The sequence below is a fragment of the Sus scrofa genome, chromosome 6, assembly GCF_054392235.1.
Source record: "Sus scrofa isolate SSC_HxYL_T2T_F1_AM1 chromosome 6, Sscrofa_HxYL_maternal_Yorkshire_Landrace_v2.0, whole genome shotgun sequence".
Classification (NCBI taxonomy): Eukaryota; Metazoa; Chordata; class Mammalia; order Artiodactyla; family Suidae; genus Sus; species Sus scrofa.
In genome coordinates, this window is record NC_139388.1 from 95,729,040 (window position 1) to 95,749,763 (window position 20,724).

A 20,724-nucleotide genomic window follows, 5' to 3' on the forward strand; every position below is an offset into this window, starting at 1 on the left:
AAAAAAGGAACATATCTTTATTTTTTTGTCTTTTTGTCTTTTGTTGTTGTTGTTGCTATTTCTTGGGCCGCTCCCGCGGCATATGGAGGTTCCCAGGCTAAGGGTTGAATTGGAGCTGTAGCCACTGGCCTACGCCAGAGCCACAGCAACGCGGGATCCGAGCCGCGTCTGCGACCTACACCACAGCTCACGGCAACGCCAGATCGTCAACCCACTGAGCAAGGGCAGAGACCAAACCCGCAACCTCATGGTTCCTAGTCGGATTCGTTAACCACTGCGCCACGACAGGAACTCCGGAACATATCTTTAAACAACAACAAAGTCTCCAGAAATCCTACTCTTACCACAAAGATTTCATGCTTATTTATTTATTTATTATTGTATTTTAGGGCCACACCCACGGCACGCAGAGGTTCCCAGGCTAGGGGTCTAGTTGGAGCTATAGCCACTGGCCTATGCCACAGCCACAGCAACGTCAGATCCGAGACGCATCTTCGACCTACCCCGCAGCTCATGGCAACGCCGGATCCTTAACCCACTGAGCGAGACCAGGGATCGAACCTGCAACTCATGGTTCCTAATCCAATTCGTTTCTGCTGCTCCACAACGGGAACTCTGATTTCATGTTTATATTCAATTGAGTTTTGCTTTAGGAGCCCATAATTTATTTACCCAGTTCTAAACACCAAATTTTTCTTCACATAATATGAATATACTTTAAACAAAAAATAATCTGTGGGTGTTCCTATTGCAGCTCAGTGGGTTAAGAACCTGACTAGTACCTATGAGGACAGGGGTTCGATCCCTGACCTCAATCAGTGGGTTCAAGGATCTGCTGTTGCCATGAGCTTTGGTGGAGGTCACAGATGCAGCGTGGATCTGGCATTGCTGTGGCGTAGGCTGGCAGCTGCAGCTCTGATTCGACCCCTAGCCTGGGAGCTTCCATATGCTGCAAGTGTGGCCCCCCCCAAAAAAAAAGAAAGAAAGAAAAGGAAAAGAAAATAATTTGTGCTAACTTCAGAAAGCCGAAGAGGTATATTTATTACATTTACCTGATAGAACAGAACAGTGAATTTGGTCATACAGTCTTCACAACAAAACTCTTCTAACTTGCCCTCCAATCGATTTTCTACCAAATTAGGGGATGTCTGTGAACAATAACTGCACATCTTACAGTAGTTTCCCCATCGTTCTCCAAAGTCACGGGCAGAGAGGAATTTGCAAACTGAGATCCAGAAAGGATAAAAGGAAGAACCATCAAGTTTACATTAATTTAAAGGAGGTAAAGTGAGTTTCTACAGACTTAAGATAACAACTGGAAGCTATTTTCTAAATACTTGACACAATTATTAAGCCTCTAGGTTAAAAGATAGTCTCTACATTCACAAATCAAATTCACATTACCTTTGCAATATACAGTCTAAATAGTACGTTGTCTATATTCAGAAAATCAGAGGTATAAAAGATTCTTAAGCCAAGAAGCAGTAATTGCTTAAGTACCTCTTTATAAATGGGTGCAGAAACAAAAAGATCTCTGCAGTCATAGCTAAATTAATGAAGAGATGTTCTATACACTAGCACCTATGATCTAATTATATTTTCAGTTTCTTTATTGAGATTATTATAACATTTAAAAGGATAGACTTTAATAAGCAACAAGGTCCCACTGTATAACACAGGGAACTATATTCAATCTCCTAAGACAGACCATGATAGAAAGTAATACTTTTAAAAAAGAATATGTGTGTGTGTGTGTGTGTGTGTATGACTGAGTCACTTTGCTAGACAGCAGAAATTGGCACAACATTCTAAAACAGCTATACTTTAATAAAAAATAAATAAAAATAAAAAAGGATAGACTTTAAAGCGAAATAAAGTTGAGTTTTTATTAAAACTCAATAAAAATGCTTTAAATTATACCTCATAAAACAAATCACTTGAAAATTAATTGTGGATTAACAGCCTAACTCATCAGGAATTATTTCATAACAACCCACAAACATGCCCTGTGGCTAAAACTGAGCTTTATTCTTTACCTTCACTACAGAATGGCTTATCAACCCCTGAGAATCGTACAGTCTCCTTTATAACTTTCTGCAGTTTACAGTAGTCACACATTGCCATAACTTTATTTTTCTTTTTGTATTCATCTGAGCAAATCTTGCCACAGAAGAGAAACATTTTACCCTGCAGAGGAAGAACAGTCATTAATATCTAAGTAAGCAGTTGCTTTATTTTTAAGAAATCCTTTGCTTTCTCATGTCAAAGCCAACTATCAAAGATGAAAAGATAAAAATGCTTCTATTGGATACTCATATTCGATCCCTTTCATGGTATTGCTTTACCTTGTAGAAAAGAAGTTCTGGTTTTGTGGCAAACAGATGGTTACAGTGCTGACACTTGAGTTTGACACCTTTATGAGTTAAAGCAGCTTGCTGGGACTGAGCAGCGAGAGGCTGGAGACTGGCTACGGCAGAGCCACTGATGGAGCTGGGGGAAACGGCAGAGGCGTTACCTCCTCCCGCTGACACTGCTGACCCAGAGGGTGGGCTTACAACCACTTGGCCCTGAGACACGGGCGCTGCCGAAGAGTTTGTTCCTTTTGGCTTGTTAAATACATTCTGAATGAACACAAATAAGGTAAAGATTTTATCAACTGAGAAAGAAGGTAACCTGGTCATTTTCATTTTCTCATTTTAATAAATTAATTCCTCCTAAACGTTTCTTTAAAATTTGATTAAGCAGTTCACAAAAAGAGTTTAAATGGCATACTTCCCGAACCAGGCTGAGAAATGCAACATTAAGAGGTTGAGGGGAGTTCCTGTGGTGGCTCAGCAGTAACAAACCCAACTCCATGAGGATGAGGGCTCAATCCCTGGCCTCGCTCAGTGGGTTAAGGATACGGCATTGCCGTGAGCTGTGGTGTAGGTCGAAGACGTAGCTCAGACTCCGCGTTGCTGTGGCTGTGGTGTGGGCTGGCAGCTACAGCTCCGATTTGATCCCTAGCCTGAGAACTTCCATATGCTGTGAGTGCAGTTCTAAAAAAGCAATAAATAAATACATAAACAAACAAATAAATAAAAGGTTGAGGACTGAAATTCAGGCTTTCCAGACAAAGATCTCTAGTACATGACTTGCATCTTCCTATCCAGGAGGATGGCTAAACTCTACCCTCTCTCTATGCATCAGAGAGTGAGGAGAAAATGGGACAAACAAGTGGAGGCTTCCAATGCCATGTCTGGAGTCATTATGTGTCTGACCCAGGATGACAGGAAGCGACACATGAGCACATCACCACACCATCGACCCAAAACATAGCCTAGCTTTCATTCTTTTGAAAGGGGGAGAGGCAAGGGAGAAAGTAGGAAGAAAAGGCAGTTTAGGTGAGAACTCTGAATAAAGAAGGACTGAGGCTCAAATCTTAGGCTCAGACATTCTGCAGAAATGACCTCTTAGACCACAGTTGAACAGAATTTTTTTCTTCCTAACTTAATCTTTTATAAGTATGGTCCTTTGGCAGTCAACATCTTGCCATAGACCAATGCCTAAGAGAACTGCAAGGGTGAAATACTACCTTAGATCATACCTGGAAAGCCACCACACAGCTGGAACTGCAGAAGCTGTATATAGTTCCATTGGACATGGCTAGATGATACTGAGGGATCGCTGAGGTTTTACAACTATGACACAAAACCTGGACACCTTGGTGGCAAAAAATAAAAACCAGTGAGTAAGTTACATAGATGAACAAATAATCCAAAAATCTATTAGGAGAGTAAAAACACAAATATTCAGGAGTTCCCGTCGTGGCACAGTGGTTAACGAATCCGACTAGGAACCATGAGGTTGCGGGTTCGGTCCCTGCCCTTGCTCAGCGGGTTGACGATCCAGCATTGCCGTGAGCTGTGGTGTAGGTTGCAGACGCGGGCTCGGATCCCGCGTTGCTGTGGCTCTGACGTAGACCAGTGGCTACAGCTCTGATTCGACCCCTAGCCTGGGAACCTCCATATGCCGCGGGAGCGGCCCAAGAAATAGCAAAAAGACAAAAAAAAAAAAAAAAAAAAAAAAAAAAACACAAATATTCAGTAACATGCAAAACACAGATGAAGGAACTTTACAATAATATATAAAGCTAACCTCAATTAAGTCCCACTTACAAAAAAAGATAGCTTGGAACTTATAAGAGTTTGTTTCTCTCTTTTCACCTATGAAATTACAAAATAAATACTTCAACCAAGAAAATCACTGAAAAACTATTTTCACTTAAAAATCAGCTCTTTGAAACTAAAACAATCTTAGGCCTTCATTTATACAGATCAATTTAGTTTGTAACAAAGTGAAAGAAAAGCAGTTACATCCTGCTTCAATAGTTATAAAATCTATAAGTTTATCAAACTTAAAAATTTACCTGAGGAAATAACTGTCTTAACTCTGTAAGCAGATAAGCAATTAACAGAGCAGAAAAGCTCTGTTTTCCCTGAGTCATTCGTAGTCTCAATCATTTCAGCTGAGGGCCTCAACGATTTCCCCAAGGCATAAGGAGGAGTTTGAGCTGAATTCTATTAAAACAAAATAACATTTAGACGCCTAGTACGAGCATACATAAATACATATGGTTTAAGGAAAGAGAAGAGAAAAGCTACCTACAACTAATATCTTTGGCTGAAATATCTGAGCATGAACAATGACAGAAGCTACACTAAGTACAGACTTTCCTAAAAGTAGGGATGTGGAAAAAATAGGTTCTTTCATACTATAATACAGACATACCTTGTTTCATCGGGCTTCACTTTACTACACCTGGCAGAGACCTCATTTTTTACAAACTGGAGATCTGTGGCAATCCTGTGTTAAGCAAGGTCTATCAGTGTCATTTTTCCAACAGTATCTGCTCACTGTATCACATTTTGTTAGTTCCCACAGTATTTCAAACTTTTTCATTATTACTGTATTTATTTTGGTGATCTCTAATCAGTGATCTTTGACATTACCATTGTAAACTGTTTTGGGGTGCCATGAACTTTGCCAATTTAAGATGAACTTATTTGATAAATGTGGTATGTGTTCTCACTGCTCCATTAACTGGCCATTTCCTGTCTTTCTCCCTCTCCTCAGGTCTCCCTATTCCCTGAGACACAACATTATTGAAATTAGGCCAGTTAGGAACCCTACAATGGCTTCTAGGTAGTCAAATGAAGGAAGAGTCACAAGTCTTTCACTTCAAAACAAAAGCTAGAAATGATTCAACTTAGTGAGGAAGGCATGTGAAAACCCAAGAGAGTCCTAAAGCTAGGCCTCTTGTGCCAAGCAGTTAGCCAAGATGTGAATGCAAAAGAAAAGTTCTTGAAGGACGTGCTGCTGCAGTGAACACACAAATGATAAGAAGGCAAAACAGTCTTACTGCTGATATAAAGTTTTAGTGGTCTGGAAAGAAGATCAAACCAGCCACAATATTCCCTTAAGTCAAAGCCTCGTCCACAGCAAATCCCTAATTCTCTCCAATTCTGTGAAGGCTGAGAGAGGTGAGGAAGCTTCAGAAGAAGAGTCTGAAGCTAAAAGAGGTTGGTTCATGAAGTTTAAGGAAAGGAGCAGTCTCCATGACAGAATAGTGCAAGTGAAACAGCAAGAGCTGATACAGAAGTAGCAAGTTATCCGCAAGATCTAGCTAAGATAATTAATGAAGGCAGCCTACATTACACAATAGATTTTCATCAATGTTGATGAAACAGTCTTCTACTGGAAGAAGTCTTCTCTCTTTCAAGCTAGAGAGAAACCAATGCCTGCCTGGCCTCAAAGCTTCAAAGACAGACTGACTCTCTCGTCAGGGGCAATGCTTTAAGTTGAAGTCAAATGCTCATTTATTATTCTAAAAAACCTAGGGCCCTTAAGAATTATGATAAATCTACTCTGCCTGTGCTCTATAAATGGAACAACAAAAATGACAGCACATCTGTTGACAACATGGTTTACTGAATATTTTAAGCCCACTGCTGAGACCTACTCCTCGGAAGAAAGAAATCCTTCCAAAATATTACTGTTCACTGACAATGCATCTGGTCACCCAAGCACTGTAACAGAAATGTACAATGAGATTAATATTGCTTTCACATCTGCTAACACAACATCCATTCTGTAGTGCATGGATCAAAGGGTAATTTTGACTTCCAAGTCATTTCAGCTCATGCACTTAGGGTCAACTAATCTATGACAGAAGGAGGCAAGAATATACAGTGGAAAAAGATAGTCCCTTCAATAAATGGTGCTGGGAAAACTGGACAGCTACATTAAAAGAACACTCTCTTAACATCATACACGAAAATAAACTCAAAATGGATTAAAGACCTAAATATAAGACTATAAGACATTATAAAACTCTTAGAGGAAAATTTCGGCAGAACACTTTCTGACATAAACCACAGCCAATATGTTCTCAGATACACCTCCTAGAATAATGACAATAAAAACAAAAATAAGCAGCCTTCCTGTTGTGGCTCAGTGGTAACAAACACGCTAGAATCCATGAGGATGCAGGTTTGATCCCTAGCCTTACTCAGTGGGTTAAGGATCCAGCATTGCCACAAGCTGTGGTATAGGCTGCAGATGCAGCTCAGATCCCAAGTTGCTATGGCTGTGGTGTAGGCTGGCAGCTACGGCTCCAATTCAACCCCTAGCCTGAGAACTTCCATATGCCAAGGGTGCAGCCCTGAAAAGCAAACAAACAAATAAATAAATAAATGTGACCTAATTAAACTTAAAGTCTTTGCACTGCAAAGAAAACTCTAAACAAAATGAAAAGACAACCCAAATATTTGCAAATGAAGGGACTGATGAAAGATTAATCTCCAAAATATATAAATACCTCCTGCAGCTCAATACCAAAAAAACAAACAACCCCATCAAAAAATGGACAGAAGATCTAAACAGACAATCTTCTGAAGATATATAGATGGCCAAAAAAGACATGCAAAGAAGTTCAATATCACTAATTATTAGAGAAATGCAAATCAAAACTACTATGAGGTATGGCCATCATCAAAAAGTCTACAAACAATAAAGGCTGGAGAGGGTGTGGGAAAAACGGAACCCTCTTATACTATTGGCAAGAATGTAAACTGATGCAACCACTATGGAAAGCAGTATGGAAATTCCTCAAAAAACTAAAAATAGAATTACCATATGGGAGTTTCCATTGTGGCTTGGTAGCTAACGAATCCAACTAGGAACCATGAGGTTGTGGGTTCGATCCCTGGCCTCACTCAGCGGGTTGAGGATCTGGCGTTGCCGTGAGCTGTGGTGTAGGTCGCAGACACGACTCAGATCCTGAGTTGCTGTGGCTCTGGCGTAGGCTGGAGGCTACAGCTCTGATTAGACCCCTAGCCTGGGAACCTCCATATGCTGCGGGTGCAGCGCTAGAAAAAGGCAAAAAAAAAAAAAAGAATTACCAGCAATCCCACTCCTGGGCATCTATCTGAAGAAAACAGTGACTTGAAAAGATACATGTACCTCAATATTCACTGCAGCACTATATACAATAGTCAAGACATGGAAGCAACCTAAATCTCCGACAGAGGAATGGATAAAGAAGAAGTGGTACATGTACACAATGGAATATTACTCAGCCATAAAAACGAAATAATGGGAATAATGGGATTTGCAGCAACATGGATGGACCCAGAAATTATCAGGCTAAGTGAAGTTAGAAAGCTAGACACAAACATAATATGCTATCACTTATATGTGGAATCTAAAAAAAGATACAATGAACTTCATAGACTTTGAAATTATGATTTTCAAAGGAGACCGGTTAGGAGAGAGGGATGGACTGGAGGTTTGGGGTGAAAATGTTCTAAAATTAGGTTGCAATGACAGTTGTACAACTATAAATATAATAAAACTCACTGAATTAAAAAAAAAAGTGAAAAGAAAAACATTTCAGGAGTTCCCATTGTGGCTCAGTGGGTTAAGAACCCTACATATTCTCCATGAGTATGCAGATTCAATCCCCGGCCTCAATCAGCAGGTTAAGGATCCAAAGTTGCCATAGTTGTGGTGTAGGCCAGCAGCTGCAGCTCCATTTCAACCCCTAGCCTAGGAACTTCCATGTGCAGCAGGTGTGCCCATTATTAAAAAAAAAAAAAAAAGAAAGAAATACATTTCTTAAGGCAACAGCTGCCATAGACAGTGGTTCTTCTGATAGATCTGGACAATGTAAACTGAAAGCCTTCTGGAAAGGATTCACTATTCTAGATGCCATTAAGAACAGTTGTGACTCATGGAAAGAGATCAAAATATCAACATTAGCAGGGTTTAGAAGAAGTTGATTCCAACCCTCATGGGTGACTTTGAAGAGTTTAAGACTTTGGTGGAGGAAATAATTGCAGATGTGGTAGAAATAACAAGAGAAAAATAATTAGAAGTGGAGTCTTAAGATGTGACTGAATTTCTGCAATCTCATGAAAAAACTTAATGAACAGGGGGTTACTTCTTATAGATGAGCAAAAAAGTGATTTCTTGAGATGGAATCTACTCCTGGTGAAGATGCTGTGAAGACTCTGAAATGACAACAAAGGATTTAGAATATTACATAAACTTCGTTGATAAAGCAACTACAAGGTTTGAGAAACTTGACTCCAATTTTCAAAGAAGTTCTACTGTGGGTAAAATGCTATTAACCAGCACTGTGTGCTACAGAGAAAGAGTTTATGAAAAAAAGAGTCAATCCATGCAACAAGCTTAATTTTTATCTTATTTTAAGAAATTGTCACAGCCTTCCCAACCTCAGTAATCACCACCATGATCAGTCAGCAGCCATCAGTGCCAAGGCAAGACTCTCCTCTGCAAAAAGATCATGACTTACTGATGGCTCAGATGATGGTTAGCGTTTTTAAGCAATAAAGTATTTTTAAATTAAGGTATATACATTGTTTTTTAAGACATAATGTTACTGCACACGTTACAGACTACAGTATAGTGTAAACACAACTTTTTTTTCTCTTCTTAGGCCACACCTAGAGGATATGAAGTTACCAGGCCACAGATCAAATCCAAATCTCGACAGCGACCTATGCCACAGTTGCAGCAATGCTGGATCCCTAACCTTCTGCATGGGGCCAGGGATCAAACTCGTGCTGCCATAGAGACAACGCTGGATCATTAACCCACTGCACCACAGTGGGAACTTCTAAACAGAACTTTCATATGCACTGGGAAACCAAAAATTCATTGATTCACTTTACTGCAATATTTGCTTTACTGTGGTGGTCTGGAACTAAACAGGCAGTACCTCTGAGGTGTGCCTATAAATGCTCTCTTTATAAAAGTAAGGAAAAGACATAATCTATGTAAGTTAGTCATCTAGTAAACTGCTTTCCTAGCTATAGAAACTGGATGAATTTAATCATGTCTCTAAAACTCTTAATTGATGAAACTTCTTTATAAATGCTACTTTAGAATTCTTTAAGGATTTGTTGTTCACTTTTTGAAAAGAACTACAGAGACCTAAAACATACTCTTTAAACCAAGAATATATGCCATTTTATATATATATATAATTATATTTGTGTATATGTGTATGTAAGTGTGTGTGTATGTGTATATATATATATATACACATACACACACACACATACACATACATACATACATACATACATATATAAAATCTTGCTTCCTTGCATTGGTCTGGAAGCCAACCCACAATATTTCCAAGGTATGCCCATAAAATGCAAACTGAAGAAAATCAGTAACTATTCAAATATATTAGCAACAACACATTAAAAGTCATCAATTAGGTGCTCATAATGTATTTCTCTCATCACAAATAATCAGAGAAAACCAAGTAATCCAGGAACCAAAGGACTACCCTCAGGACAGACTTGGACATCAATCTAGGAGAGGGTCAACCACCTTGAAGGTGGCATAACTAGTAAGACTATTTAGCAGGAGGTAGAAATGGTGTTTAACGTATATTAGGAGATCCTACAGAACTACCTGTTTTTCAAGCTGAGTCTCATAATAAAATTTGCCTGTAGGAGTTCCCGTCGTGGCGCAGTGGTTAACGAATCCGACTAGGAACCATGAGGTTGCGGGTTCGGTCCCTGCCCTTACCCAGTGGGTTAACGATCCGGCGTTGCTGTGAGCTGTGGTGTAGGTTGCAGATGCGGCTCGGATCCTGCGTTGCTGTGGCTCTGGCGTAGGCCAGTGGCTACAGCTCCAATTTGACCCCTAGCCTGGGAACCTCCATATGCCGTGGGAGCGGCCCAAAGAAATAGCAAAAAAAAAGACAAAAAAAAAAAAAAATTTGCCTGTAAATATATTCATGTATTAAGAAACAACAACAATAATAATAATGGCTACCATTTATATAAATTACCAATATTATTACTTACTGAGTGATTACCATGAGCCAGGCTCCCTACTAAGCAATTAATATATACTGTACCACAAAACCCTTTCAATAACACAGTGAGATACTTTTTAAAATTATATTAACAAAGTTTAAAATAACTTTGATTAACTTAATGATCAGAAAAGTAAGAGATTAAATTTACTTCATCAGGCTCCAAAGTCCAGGCTCCTATCTGCTACTCCTGTCACTAACACAATGTAAGGTCTTTCATTAAGATATTATAGAGAGAGGTAAACAGCAGAAGAATATAAATTGTGAAGTTTCAATACATAATCTTCCTGGTAGAAAAAGAACATCATTTATGCAATTGACAGAGTATACTGGTAACAGAATTACGAAGGAACTGATTTGGGAATACACACACACACACACACACACACACACGCGCACACGAAGACACATAATATATAAATAACATGGATTCTATTCTTGTAAAAGTAGTAACTAGACTGCCAAAAGTGGCTAAGTCCTAGAAAAGGAATACTTTCCAAAAATGAATGTCCATTACCAACTGCTTAGAGGAACTAAAAATAAACAAAACTTGGGAGTTCCCATTGTGGTTCAGCGGGTTATGAGCCCAACTAATACCCATGAAGATGCAATTTCAATCCCTGGCCTCGCTCAGTGGGTTAAGGTCCCGGTGTTGCCGTGAGCTCAGCTAGGATTCCACGTTACTGTGGCTGTGGCATAAGCTGGCAGCTGCAGCTCCGATTCAACCCCTAAGCTGGGAACTTCCATATGCCACAGGTGTGGTACTAAAAAAAAAAAAAATTTTTTTTAATCAAAAACTTGTTAACTGAAAAAAAAATTAATCATTATTTACATCGTTTTTTAAAAAATAACTTTTTGGAGTTCCTGCTGTGGTGCAGTGGTTTAAGGATCCAGCATTAGCACTGCAGAGGCTGGGGTTTCTGCTGTGGCATGGGTTCGATCTCTGACCCAGAAACTTCCACGTTACTGGCACAGAAGAAAAAAAGACTTTAAGGAGTTCCCACGGTGGCTCAGCAGAAACGAAGCTGACTGGTATCCATGGGAACTTGGGTGCAATCCTGGGCCTCACTCAGTGGGTTAAAGATCTGGCATTGCTATGACTGCGGCATAGGCTGGCAGCTGCAGCCCCAATTCCACCCTTAGCCTGGCAACTTGCATGTGCCGCGGGTATAGCTCTAAAAAGACAAAAAAAAAAAAAAAAACACAAAAAACACTTTAACACCTTTTAAAAATATATTTTCTAAAAGGAAAAAAGGGAGTTCCCACTGCAGCTCAGTGGTTAACGAACCTGACTGACATCCATGAGGACTTGGGCTCAATCCTTGGCCTCGCATAGTGGGTAGAGGATCTGGCGTTGCCATGAGCTGTGGGGTAGGCCTCAGACGAGGCTCAGATCTGGCACTGCTGTGCCTGTGGTGTACACCAGTAGCTGCAGCTCCGATTCAACCCCTAACCTGGGAACCTCCATATGCCAAGGGTGTGGCCCTAAAAAAAGCAAAAATAATAATAATGATAATAATAAATAAAAGGAAAAAAGATCCTTTAGATTCACTGATTTTATCATCTTTTAACTCAGTCACGATTTATTCACAATTATATGGCATATATGTCACAAAATACTTCAGACTCATAGCAAATCATGAAATTACATTTGTGAATTCTTGGCCATGAAGTTTCCCTAAAAAACGATCTAGTTCATCTGCATCACCTCACTACCAAAATCAGCCTTTACAGTATTAGAATCTATCCCATTTTCCTGGAGGGGAAATCACACAAGATCAACTAGTAGGAAGAGCTCACGCTTTTATTCTGCACTTCATCCCTGTGCAGCCATCTCAGGAGGACTAAGCCTAACTGTATGCAATAGACTGATATTCATACCTGCTTATATGCTGTGACACTTGTTGAACTAAAAACCTTCTGGGACTGGCAAGGACCAGAGCTACTGTAACAATAGCTCCCACAGTTCTCACAACAGTTCATGGTGAGGTTGTTGGTAGAGTGAAATTTGGAAAAACAGGCATCACTACAAAGACCATGTACCACATTTTGATATTTAACTTCAAATCGAATCTAGGAAATAAAAACACACAGATACAAAATAAGCAGGGCCAGTTAAAAATCTCTCATCTTTGAGCAGAATCCCAATAAAGGTGAAATGTAACTTACATCAGCATTCTTCTGACACATACTGCACCTAGTTGAAATGCTATTGGTATATATGGTAACGACAGGTTTTTTCTTTAGCTCATAAGAAGAAAGGCATGATTGGCTGCAGAAATCTTTGCTAGGAGAGGAATTTTCAAATCGGGTTGTGATCACATCCTTTGGATTTAAAATGTCTCTAAAAATAAATAACAAAGGCAGAATGAAATGTGTTCCTCATAATTGTAATTTCTTCCTCTTTGTGAGCTAAAATAACTACATTTACTAAGGGCAGCTATTGTAGAGTAGAAAATGGCTGGCTCTGGATAAGGCATCTGGAAAACTGGGTTTGATGATTAGTTCTGTTACTTATCAGCTGAGTGACAATGAGCGAGGCAATTACTGTCTCAATTTCCTCATGTATAAAATGGGATTTAAAATACCTAATTTATAGATGTGTTGAGGAATAATTATATTTAAAATATATACAGCCAGATGCTCATGAAAAAAACACAGAGGCTTCCAGCTCCAATCAAGTTTCATCCACTGGAGCCAATGGAACAAGTGGCCATCCCTCAACTCCAGACCACAAAACACTTGTCCTCTTACTAGCCAGGAGCTGCCAGAATAGAAACATGAATGAGACAAGGAGTGAAAAAAAATTTTTATTTAAATGAAAGTTTTGAGAAACAGATGAACTACCAAAGATTAGCACTGCATGATATCTGAAACTTTGCTATAACTGAAGAGATCAAAGAAATGACAAAAGGGCAATTAAGGCTTGGTACCAGAGGACAGACGGAAAGAAGAATGAGACAAAAAGACACAAATGAGTTTCTCTATGAGATTCCTAGAGTTATTTCATAGGAGCTCATTGTTGCAATAAGCACTGCCAATAAAAACAAAGGCTAAAGTTATTGCTATTCTTCTGACAAGTGTAAAAACTGAAGGAAATAGTCACTAATTAGAGACATGAGTACAGGCCACGAAGTGAAGAATAATAATGGTAATAATATTGTGTACTATAATAATGTATACTGATTACTTTGTGCCAGACATTGTTCTTTTTACTCAAATTATCCAATTTAATTATCACAAAATCTCTGTAAGGTAAGTATTATAAGGAGACCAAATCAGAAAAGTTAAATATTTGTCAAAGGTGGAGTTCCTGTAGTAGCTCACCAGAAATGAATCTGACTGGCATCCATGAAGACCCAGGTTTGATCCCTGGCCTCGTTCAGTGGGTTAAGGATCCAGCATTGCCTTGAGCTGTGGTGTAGGTTGCAGGCGCAACTTGAATCTGGCGTTGCTGTGGCTGTGGTGTAAGCCAGAGGCTACAGCTCCAATTCAACCCCTAGCCTGGGAACCTGCATATTTATCAAAGGCAAATATATATGTGTGTGTATATATATGTATTTGCTAAAGGCATTCAGCTGGTAAGCAGTAAAATCAGAATACAAATTGAGGCAGTCTGATTCTACAGTTCATGGAGTTCATCATTCCACTATTCTGCCTTCCATTCTGTACCTTCATTATGAAAACTGTTACATGATAAACTATGAAAAAACAGTGACAGAGCACTACTTTAATTTTCCAAAACTCTCCTAACCTTAAAAATGACAGTGAGTTTTAGAAACCAAGTGGATGTGCTTACATGTACATTAATGTTATACAGTGATTTTCCTACTAAAATTAAAGCAATTAAGAATTTTATCTAAGGAGTTCCTATTGTGGCTCAGGGGATTAAGCACCCAGCTAGTATCCATGAGGATGCAGGTTCGATCCCTGGCCTCGCTCAGTGTTGCCGTGAGCTGTGGTACAGGTTGAAGTCGCAGCTTGTATCTGGGATTGCTATGGCTGGAGTATAGGCCAGAAGCTTCAGCTCCGATTTGACACTAAGCCTGGGAACGTCCACATGCCACAGGTGCAGCCCTAAAAAGACAAAAAAGAACAAAAACCAAAAAAATAAAAATTTTATTTCATTATGAATTCCTGCTGTGGCACAACGGGATCGGCACTGGCGCTGGAGTGCTGGGATGCAGGTTTGATCCTCAGCCCACTACAGTGGATTAAGGATCGGGCATTGCCACAGCTGCAGCGTAGGTTGCAACTGCAGCTCTGATCTGATCCCTGGCCCTGGAACTCCACATGCCTTGCAGGGAGGGGTAAAAAAATTTTTTTATCTAATAATGTAAATCTACAGGTGCCATGTATATATAAGTAAACCAATGAGAATGGCATTCTAAACCTTACACATCCAATGAATATTATACCTTAACATTTGTCTTAGAAAAAACATTCCTCTTCCAACAACGTGGCTCAAACATTTTTCTCTAATTTCTCTTTTAGTATATAAGTACTCTGCCGCTGTGTAGCACAAGGAACTATATCTAGTCACTTGTGATGGAACATGATGGAGGATAATGTTAGAAGGAATGTATATATATATGACTAGGTCACTTTGCTATACAGCAGAAATTGACAGAACATTGTAAATCAAGTATAATAGAAAAAATAAATTCTTCTTCCTTTTTTTTTTGCTTTTTAGGGCCACATGTATGGCATATGGAGGTTCCCAGGCTAGGGGTCCAATCAGAGCTATAGCTGCCGGCCTACAACACAGCCACTGCCACATCAGATGCGAGCCCTGTCTGCAACCTACACCACAGCTCACGGCAATGCCGGATGCCTAACCCACTGAGCAAGGCCAGGGATCAAACTTGCAACCTCATGGTTCCTAGTTGGATTTGTTTCCGTTGCACCATAACAGGAACTCCGCAAAAATTAATTCTTAAAAAAAAAAAAGAAGAAGAACTCTAAGCACAACCTTCTTTTTCTTTTTATGGCCACACCTGTGGCATATGGAAGTTCCTGGCGCAGGGATTGATCTGGAGTTGTAGTTGCCAGCCTATGCCACAGCCACAGCAACACTGGATCCAAGCGGCATCTGTGACCTATACTGCAGCTTGAAGCAACACCAGATCCTTAATCCACTGAGGGGGGCCAGGAATTGAACCCACATACTCACAGAGCTTATGTTGGGCCTTTAACCCACTGAGCCACAATGGAAACTCCTAAACACAACTTTAAATTTTATAATCAGATATCATGTTTAACAGTATGACTCAGTTTAATCTTCTCAATAGTTAGCTGGTAAGACATCAAGTAAATTTCGGCAATTTGCAAAAATCAAACTCTGGCTGAAAAGATAGATTTATCGCCTATCTTAGTCTAAAGGAATGTTTCAAAGGTTCTGAAGGCGATGTCAAATCAAGACAAGAAAAAGTTTTTGAATAACAATAGCACTGTGGTTAAAAAGCCAATGAGGAGAGTAACTATTTTTTCTGTTGTTGTTTTTGTTTGTTTGTTTGTTTTGTCTTTTTGCCTTTTTCTAGGGCCGCACCATGGCATATGGAGGTTCCCAGGCTAGGGGTCGAATCGGAGCTGTAGCTGCCAGCCTATGCCAGAGCCACAGCAACGCAGGATCTGAGCCGCGTCTGCGACCTACACCACAGCTCACGGCAACGCCGGAACTTTGACCCACTGAGCAAGGCAGGGATCGAACCCACAACCTCATGGTTCCTAGTTGGATTCGTTAACCACTGCGCCACGATGGGAACTCTGAGAGTATTTTTAAGAGAACAACATGTATTTGGATCTATGTCCTCTTATGTTCTTTAAAATTTAATTCGCTTTCTTTTGATATTATGTCAAAACTGAATAACTAAAAACAGAAAACTAAGAGTTCCTGCTGTGGCACAATGAGTTAGAAATCCGACTGCAGTAGCTCAGGTCTCTGCAGAAGTGCAAGTTCAATCCTTGGCCCAGCGCAGTGGGTTAAAGGATCTAACGTCATCGCAGCTGCTTTGTAGGTCATAGCTGTAGCTAGACTCAATCCCTGGCCTGGTGCCATAGGTGCAGCCATTAAAAAAAAAAAAAAAAAATCAATTAATTTAATAAATAAAAACAGGAAACTAAATTTACTCTTTCAAATCAGTTTCATGAGAATGACATAGAAGAGTTAAAGTAAGGAATTATTATAAAGGTATTTTGCAACAGAACTAAATTTGAATATTTAAGTAAAATATTTTAAAATTCCCCTTTCCTTTTAGTTGAAGATTTCCATTTTAATAGGATCTACTTTTAGAAACTTTAGGCCAACGCATTAAGCAGATAAAGAAACTATCGATACCCCGAAGACAAAATAGTGGCCCATAAATTATATGTTTAAATATACACAATAGTATCAAATTTGTTATTAAAAATAACAGGACCCTTTTTATTAACCATTTGCTATGTGCTAGGTCCTGTGCTAGACTAAAAACCTGTCTCATTAAAACCTTAGTTTCTTCATTAACCAGTGAAGAAACTAAGGCCTAGAAAAGTGAAATATCTATCCCAAGGTCATAGAGCAAATAAGTGATATAGCCACAACTGAAAACCAAGCTCTTAATTTTTCTGCTCTATATTAGTGACTACTGACAACACACTATATTCCTAGAATTATACTACCACACAAATAGGCAAAACATGCCAAATTCTTCAAACTTACTGAGGCAAAGAAAGAAGTTTATGTGAATTTGTTGCTATTTCTTTCTCTCTCCACGTATGTATTATTACAAAGGGACAGTGACCCACAAAAGCTCAAAAGGATTTTTTAGAAATACACTCACTATTTCTGTGCCCATTTAGAGATTTTACTCTTCTAAAGAATTAAATAACTTTCATATACTATTATAAGGGTTAATATTATTTCATTCTATATTTCAATAACTTTCAAGGAGTTCCCGTTGTGGCTCAGTAGTAATGAACCCAACTAGTATCCATGAGGTTTGATCCCTGGCCCCACTCAGTGGGTTATGGATCCAGCATTGCCATGAACTGCAAAATAGGCTGCAGACAAAACTCAGATCTGGTGGGGCTGTGGCTGTAGCGTAGGCTGGAAGCTGCAGCTCTGATTCGACCCCTAGACTGGGAACTTCCATGTGCCACAGGTGTGACTCTAAAAAGACAAAAATAAACTGAAAAAGATAGGAAAACTAGTTTAGGTAATACTTTTTTACATCACGTATTAACTTTATAAAACTTCAGAATTTGCAAATTTCTCAATTAGCTAAAAAGTATTTCCCAGGAAATGTGCTAAAGAGGTTTAAAATCACAATGGTATGTTTGAACTAAACATGCTAAAAAAACAAAGTAATTAAGAATTTCATACTTTGAGCAGTTTGCACAGGTTTTCTTGGGAGGAGGTGGTAGGCAGACGGGTGAAGAATATCCAATGATGCACCTTGTGGAACAAAAGAGCTGAGTAGATCCTGTCTTATGATACGCGGTTTGCCCCTTATAAAGCATTTTTTTACAACCAGAACAAAAAACCTGAATAGCTACGGCTGGAACAGAAGGAAGTGATATATTTGGGCCAGATGATGCAGGAGAAAGCTGAAAGCCTGGGGTCAACTGTTGGGCTATAAAAACAAAATAAGAAAAATAAATAAAAAATAGTTTTCATATCAACATGAACATACACATATTCTCTACTTTTTAGGACAAATTCCCTCAGTCTTGAAATCCAAAATTGAGGCTATAAGCAATCTAATAAAACAGGCAGTTTCAAACTTTCTAAACCATGGCACATAGTAAGAACTACATTTCACATTATAACCCAGGAGACACATACAGCATTTGTGTGTGTGTGTGTGTGTGTGCACATGCGCGTGTATACGTGTGTGTTTGTATATAAACTTTAATAACTGAAATAATAGTTTCATGAAATAATGTTTTCTTACTATACGCATCACATTTTGTATACAGTTGACCCTTGAACAACTGAAGGGTTAGGGGGCACCCACCCCACACAATCGAAAATCTGTGCCTGGCTGTCTCTGCCTCAAAACCAAAGGAGACAATAAATGACTCATCCAAGGGCACAGAACTGAAACAGTCTGGATAGAATCAGGACTCGAACTCTAGTTCTCTTTTTGTTTGTTTTGTTTTTGTTTTCACCTAGTTCTTTTGATTCCATATACCGTGAAATCCAATCAGACACAAATATTTTCCCACACGTAGTTAAAGACCTGTAAAATGAAAATACAGGTACTGCATTTATTGAAAAAGATCACATATAAGTAGACCTACACAGTTCAAACTGGTGTTGTTCAAGGGCCAACTAAAATCTTATTATAGTCCACTTTTTAAAATGTTGGTCAAGACCAGCTAGCCAGTTTGTAAAGCACTGCTTCAGCTAAAGGAAGAAAAAGACTGACATCGAGAGGTACTTTTACTAGTGAGAATATAAAAATACTAATTGTAGGAGTTCCCGTCGTGGTGCAGTGGTTAATGAATCTGACTAGGAACCATGAGGTTGCGGGTTCGGTCCCTGCCCTTGCTCAGTGGGTTAACGATCCGGCGTTGCCGTGAGCTGTGGTGTAGGTTGCAGACGCGGCTCGGATCCTGCGTTGCTGTGGCTCTGGCGTAGGCCGGTGGCTACAGCTCCGATTCAACCCCTAGCCTGGGAACCTCCATATGCCGTGGGAGCAGCCCAAGAAATAGCAACAACAACAACAAAAGACAAAAAAAGACAAAAATAATAATAATAATAATAATAAAAAAAAAATACTAATTGTAACTAACTTATAGTTGCATATCTTACCAAGAGGACTGTCACTGACTGAAAACACAGCGCTAATTTTCAGTTCACTTTCTTGAGTTTTTGGCTTTGAATCATGTATATATTCCTTAATGGAAAAAAAAAAAAGAGAAAGAAATTAATACAGTGTTAGTATCAAACTAAACTAGAAATTGAAACAAAAAATAATTGTCATATTCATCTCTTCTACATTACAATCATAATCACCTTCACAAATACCTCAAAAGTCAAAATTTACAAGTTATTAGGCTAGATTTAATTGCTACAAAAAGGATATTTAGAATTGGAGAATCTTTTATGATAGTTATATCTACTTTTCAAATGTAATCTTTTCAGGTTTTTTTTAATTATCATTATTCTTTTTCTTTTTTTAGGGCCACACCTGTGGCATATGGAAGTTCTGAGGCTAGAGGTTGAAGTGGAGCTGTAGCTGCCAGCCTACACCACAGTCACAGCAACGCAGGATCGGAGCTTTGTCTGTGACATACGCCACAGCTCACGCCAATGCTGGATCCTTAACCCACTGACCAAGGGCAGGGATAGAACCCACATCCTCATGGATACTAGTCTGGTTCGTTAAGCCACTGAGCCACAAAGAGAATTCCTCAAATGTAATCTTGATATATGAGAGTAATGCACATCAATCTCAATGCTGAGCATTACCCCTTTTTTAGGCTGTGTTTATCAGGGAGCAAAAAGTGAAATTAAATCTGAATGATTTAGAGTTTGGATCAAATTAGCAATTTTAGCCAATAGGTTTGCAAGTTGTCATGTATGTTACAGGCAGGAAAGACAAGAGTTTCAATGTAATCTGTTCATTATACACAAAATCATCACACACTAAATCAGGTTTATCCTAAAATGTCCTTCAAAATGCTTTAAAATAACACATAATCATGAAAACAAATTAAATACACATACCTATCTTGAAAAAGACTGCCCTTTATTCTGAGATCAGAGCCATCCTACTTTGGGGAGGGAGTTGATAAAATAGTCTTACATATTTCAGGAGTTCCCTGGTGGCTCAGCATGTTGGGGATCTGCTATTGTCACTGCTATGGCTCAAGTCACTGCTGTGGCATGGGTTTGATCCTGGCTCGGGAACTTCTGTGTGCTGCAAGCACAGCACTCCCTGATCAAAAAAAAAAAAAAAAAGTCTTATATGTTTCAAAAGAAAAAGTATTTTTTTAATCTAATTTTTTGGGGGGTGGGGCTCAACCACAGCATGTCCTGAGCCACAGCAGTGACAATGCCAGATCTCCAACCTGCTGAGCCACCAGGGAACTCCAAAATAGTCTTACTTTTTTGAAACAATAGTGATAACAAATGGTAGTTGTATTTTCAATCTCCCTATACTTAGCAAAAAAAATAACTAATACAGCAGGTCCCAAAGTTACTTTGAAATTTCTTTGGACTACTAAATGCTAAAGACTAGGAACCACTGTAGTAATTTACTACTTTCCATGATGTATGTTAAGGGACCAAACAAGCTGCTGCCAATAAGGTAGGAACTTTTCTACCTTCCTCTTTTTTT

At 39.1% G+C, this 20,724-nt stretch overlaps 1 protein-coding gene across 23 annotated transcripts in view; it reads right to left on the reverse strand.

Annotated features, from left to right (window-relative positions):
* The window catches only part of ZMYM6 (zinc finger MYM-type containing 6), a 53,897-nt gene that overhangs the window by 22,851 nt on the left and 10,322 nt on the right, over window positions 1–20,724 (reverse strand). For 14 of the 23 annotated variants that reach the window (XM_021095879.2, XM_021095880.2, XM_021095878.2 and 11 more), the window contains exons 3-11: window positions 19,194–19,278; window positions 17,760–18,009; window positions 12,569–12,743; window positions 12,281–12,472; window positions 4,409–4,559; window positions 3,587–3,702; window positions 2,346–2,621; window positions 2,037–2,187; window positions 1,053–1,225 (exon numbers count right to left, since the gene is read on the reverse strand). In XM_021095879.2, coding sequence (XP_020951538.2) covers window positions 1,053–1,225; window positions 2,037–2,187; window positions 2,346–2,621; window positions 3,587–3,702; window positions 4,409–4,559; window positions 12,281–12,472; window positions 12,569–12,743; window positions 17,760–18,009; window positions 19,194–19,278 — 1,569 coding nt within the window. The remainder of the gene's footprint in view (window positions 1–1,052; window positions 1,226–2,036; window positions 2,188–2,345; window positions 2,622–3,586; window positions 3,703–4,408; window positions 4,560–12,280; window positions 12,473–12,568; window positions 12,744–17,759; window positions 18,010–19,193; window positions 19,279–20,724) is intronic. The other 9 variants (XM_084963837.1, XM_084963838.1, XM_084963836.1 and 6 more) reach the window with 1 other exon arrangement.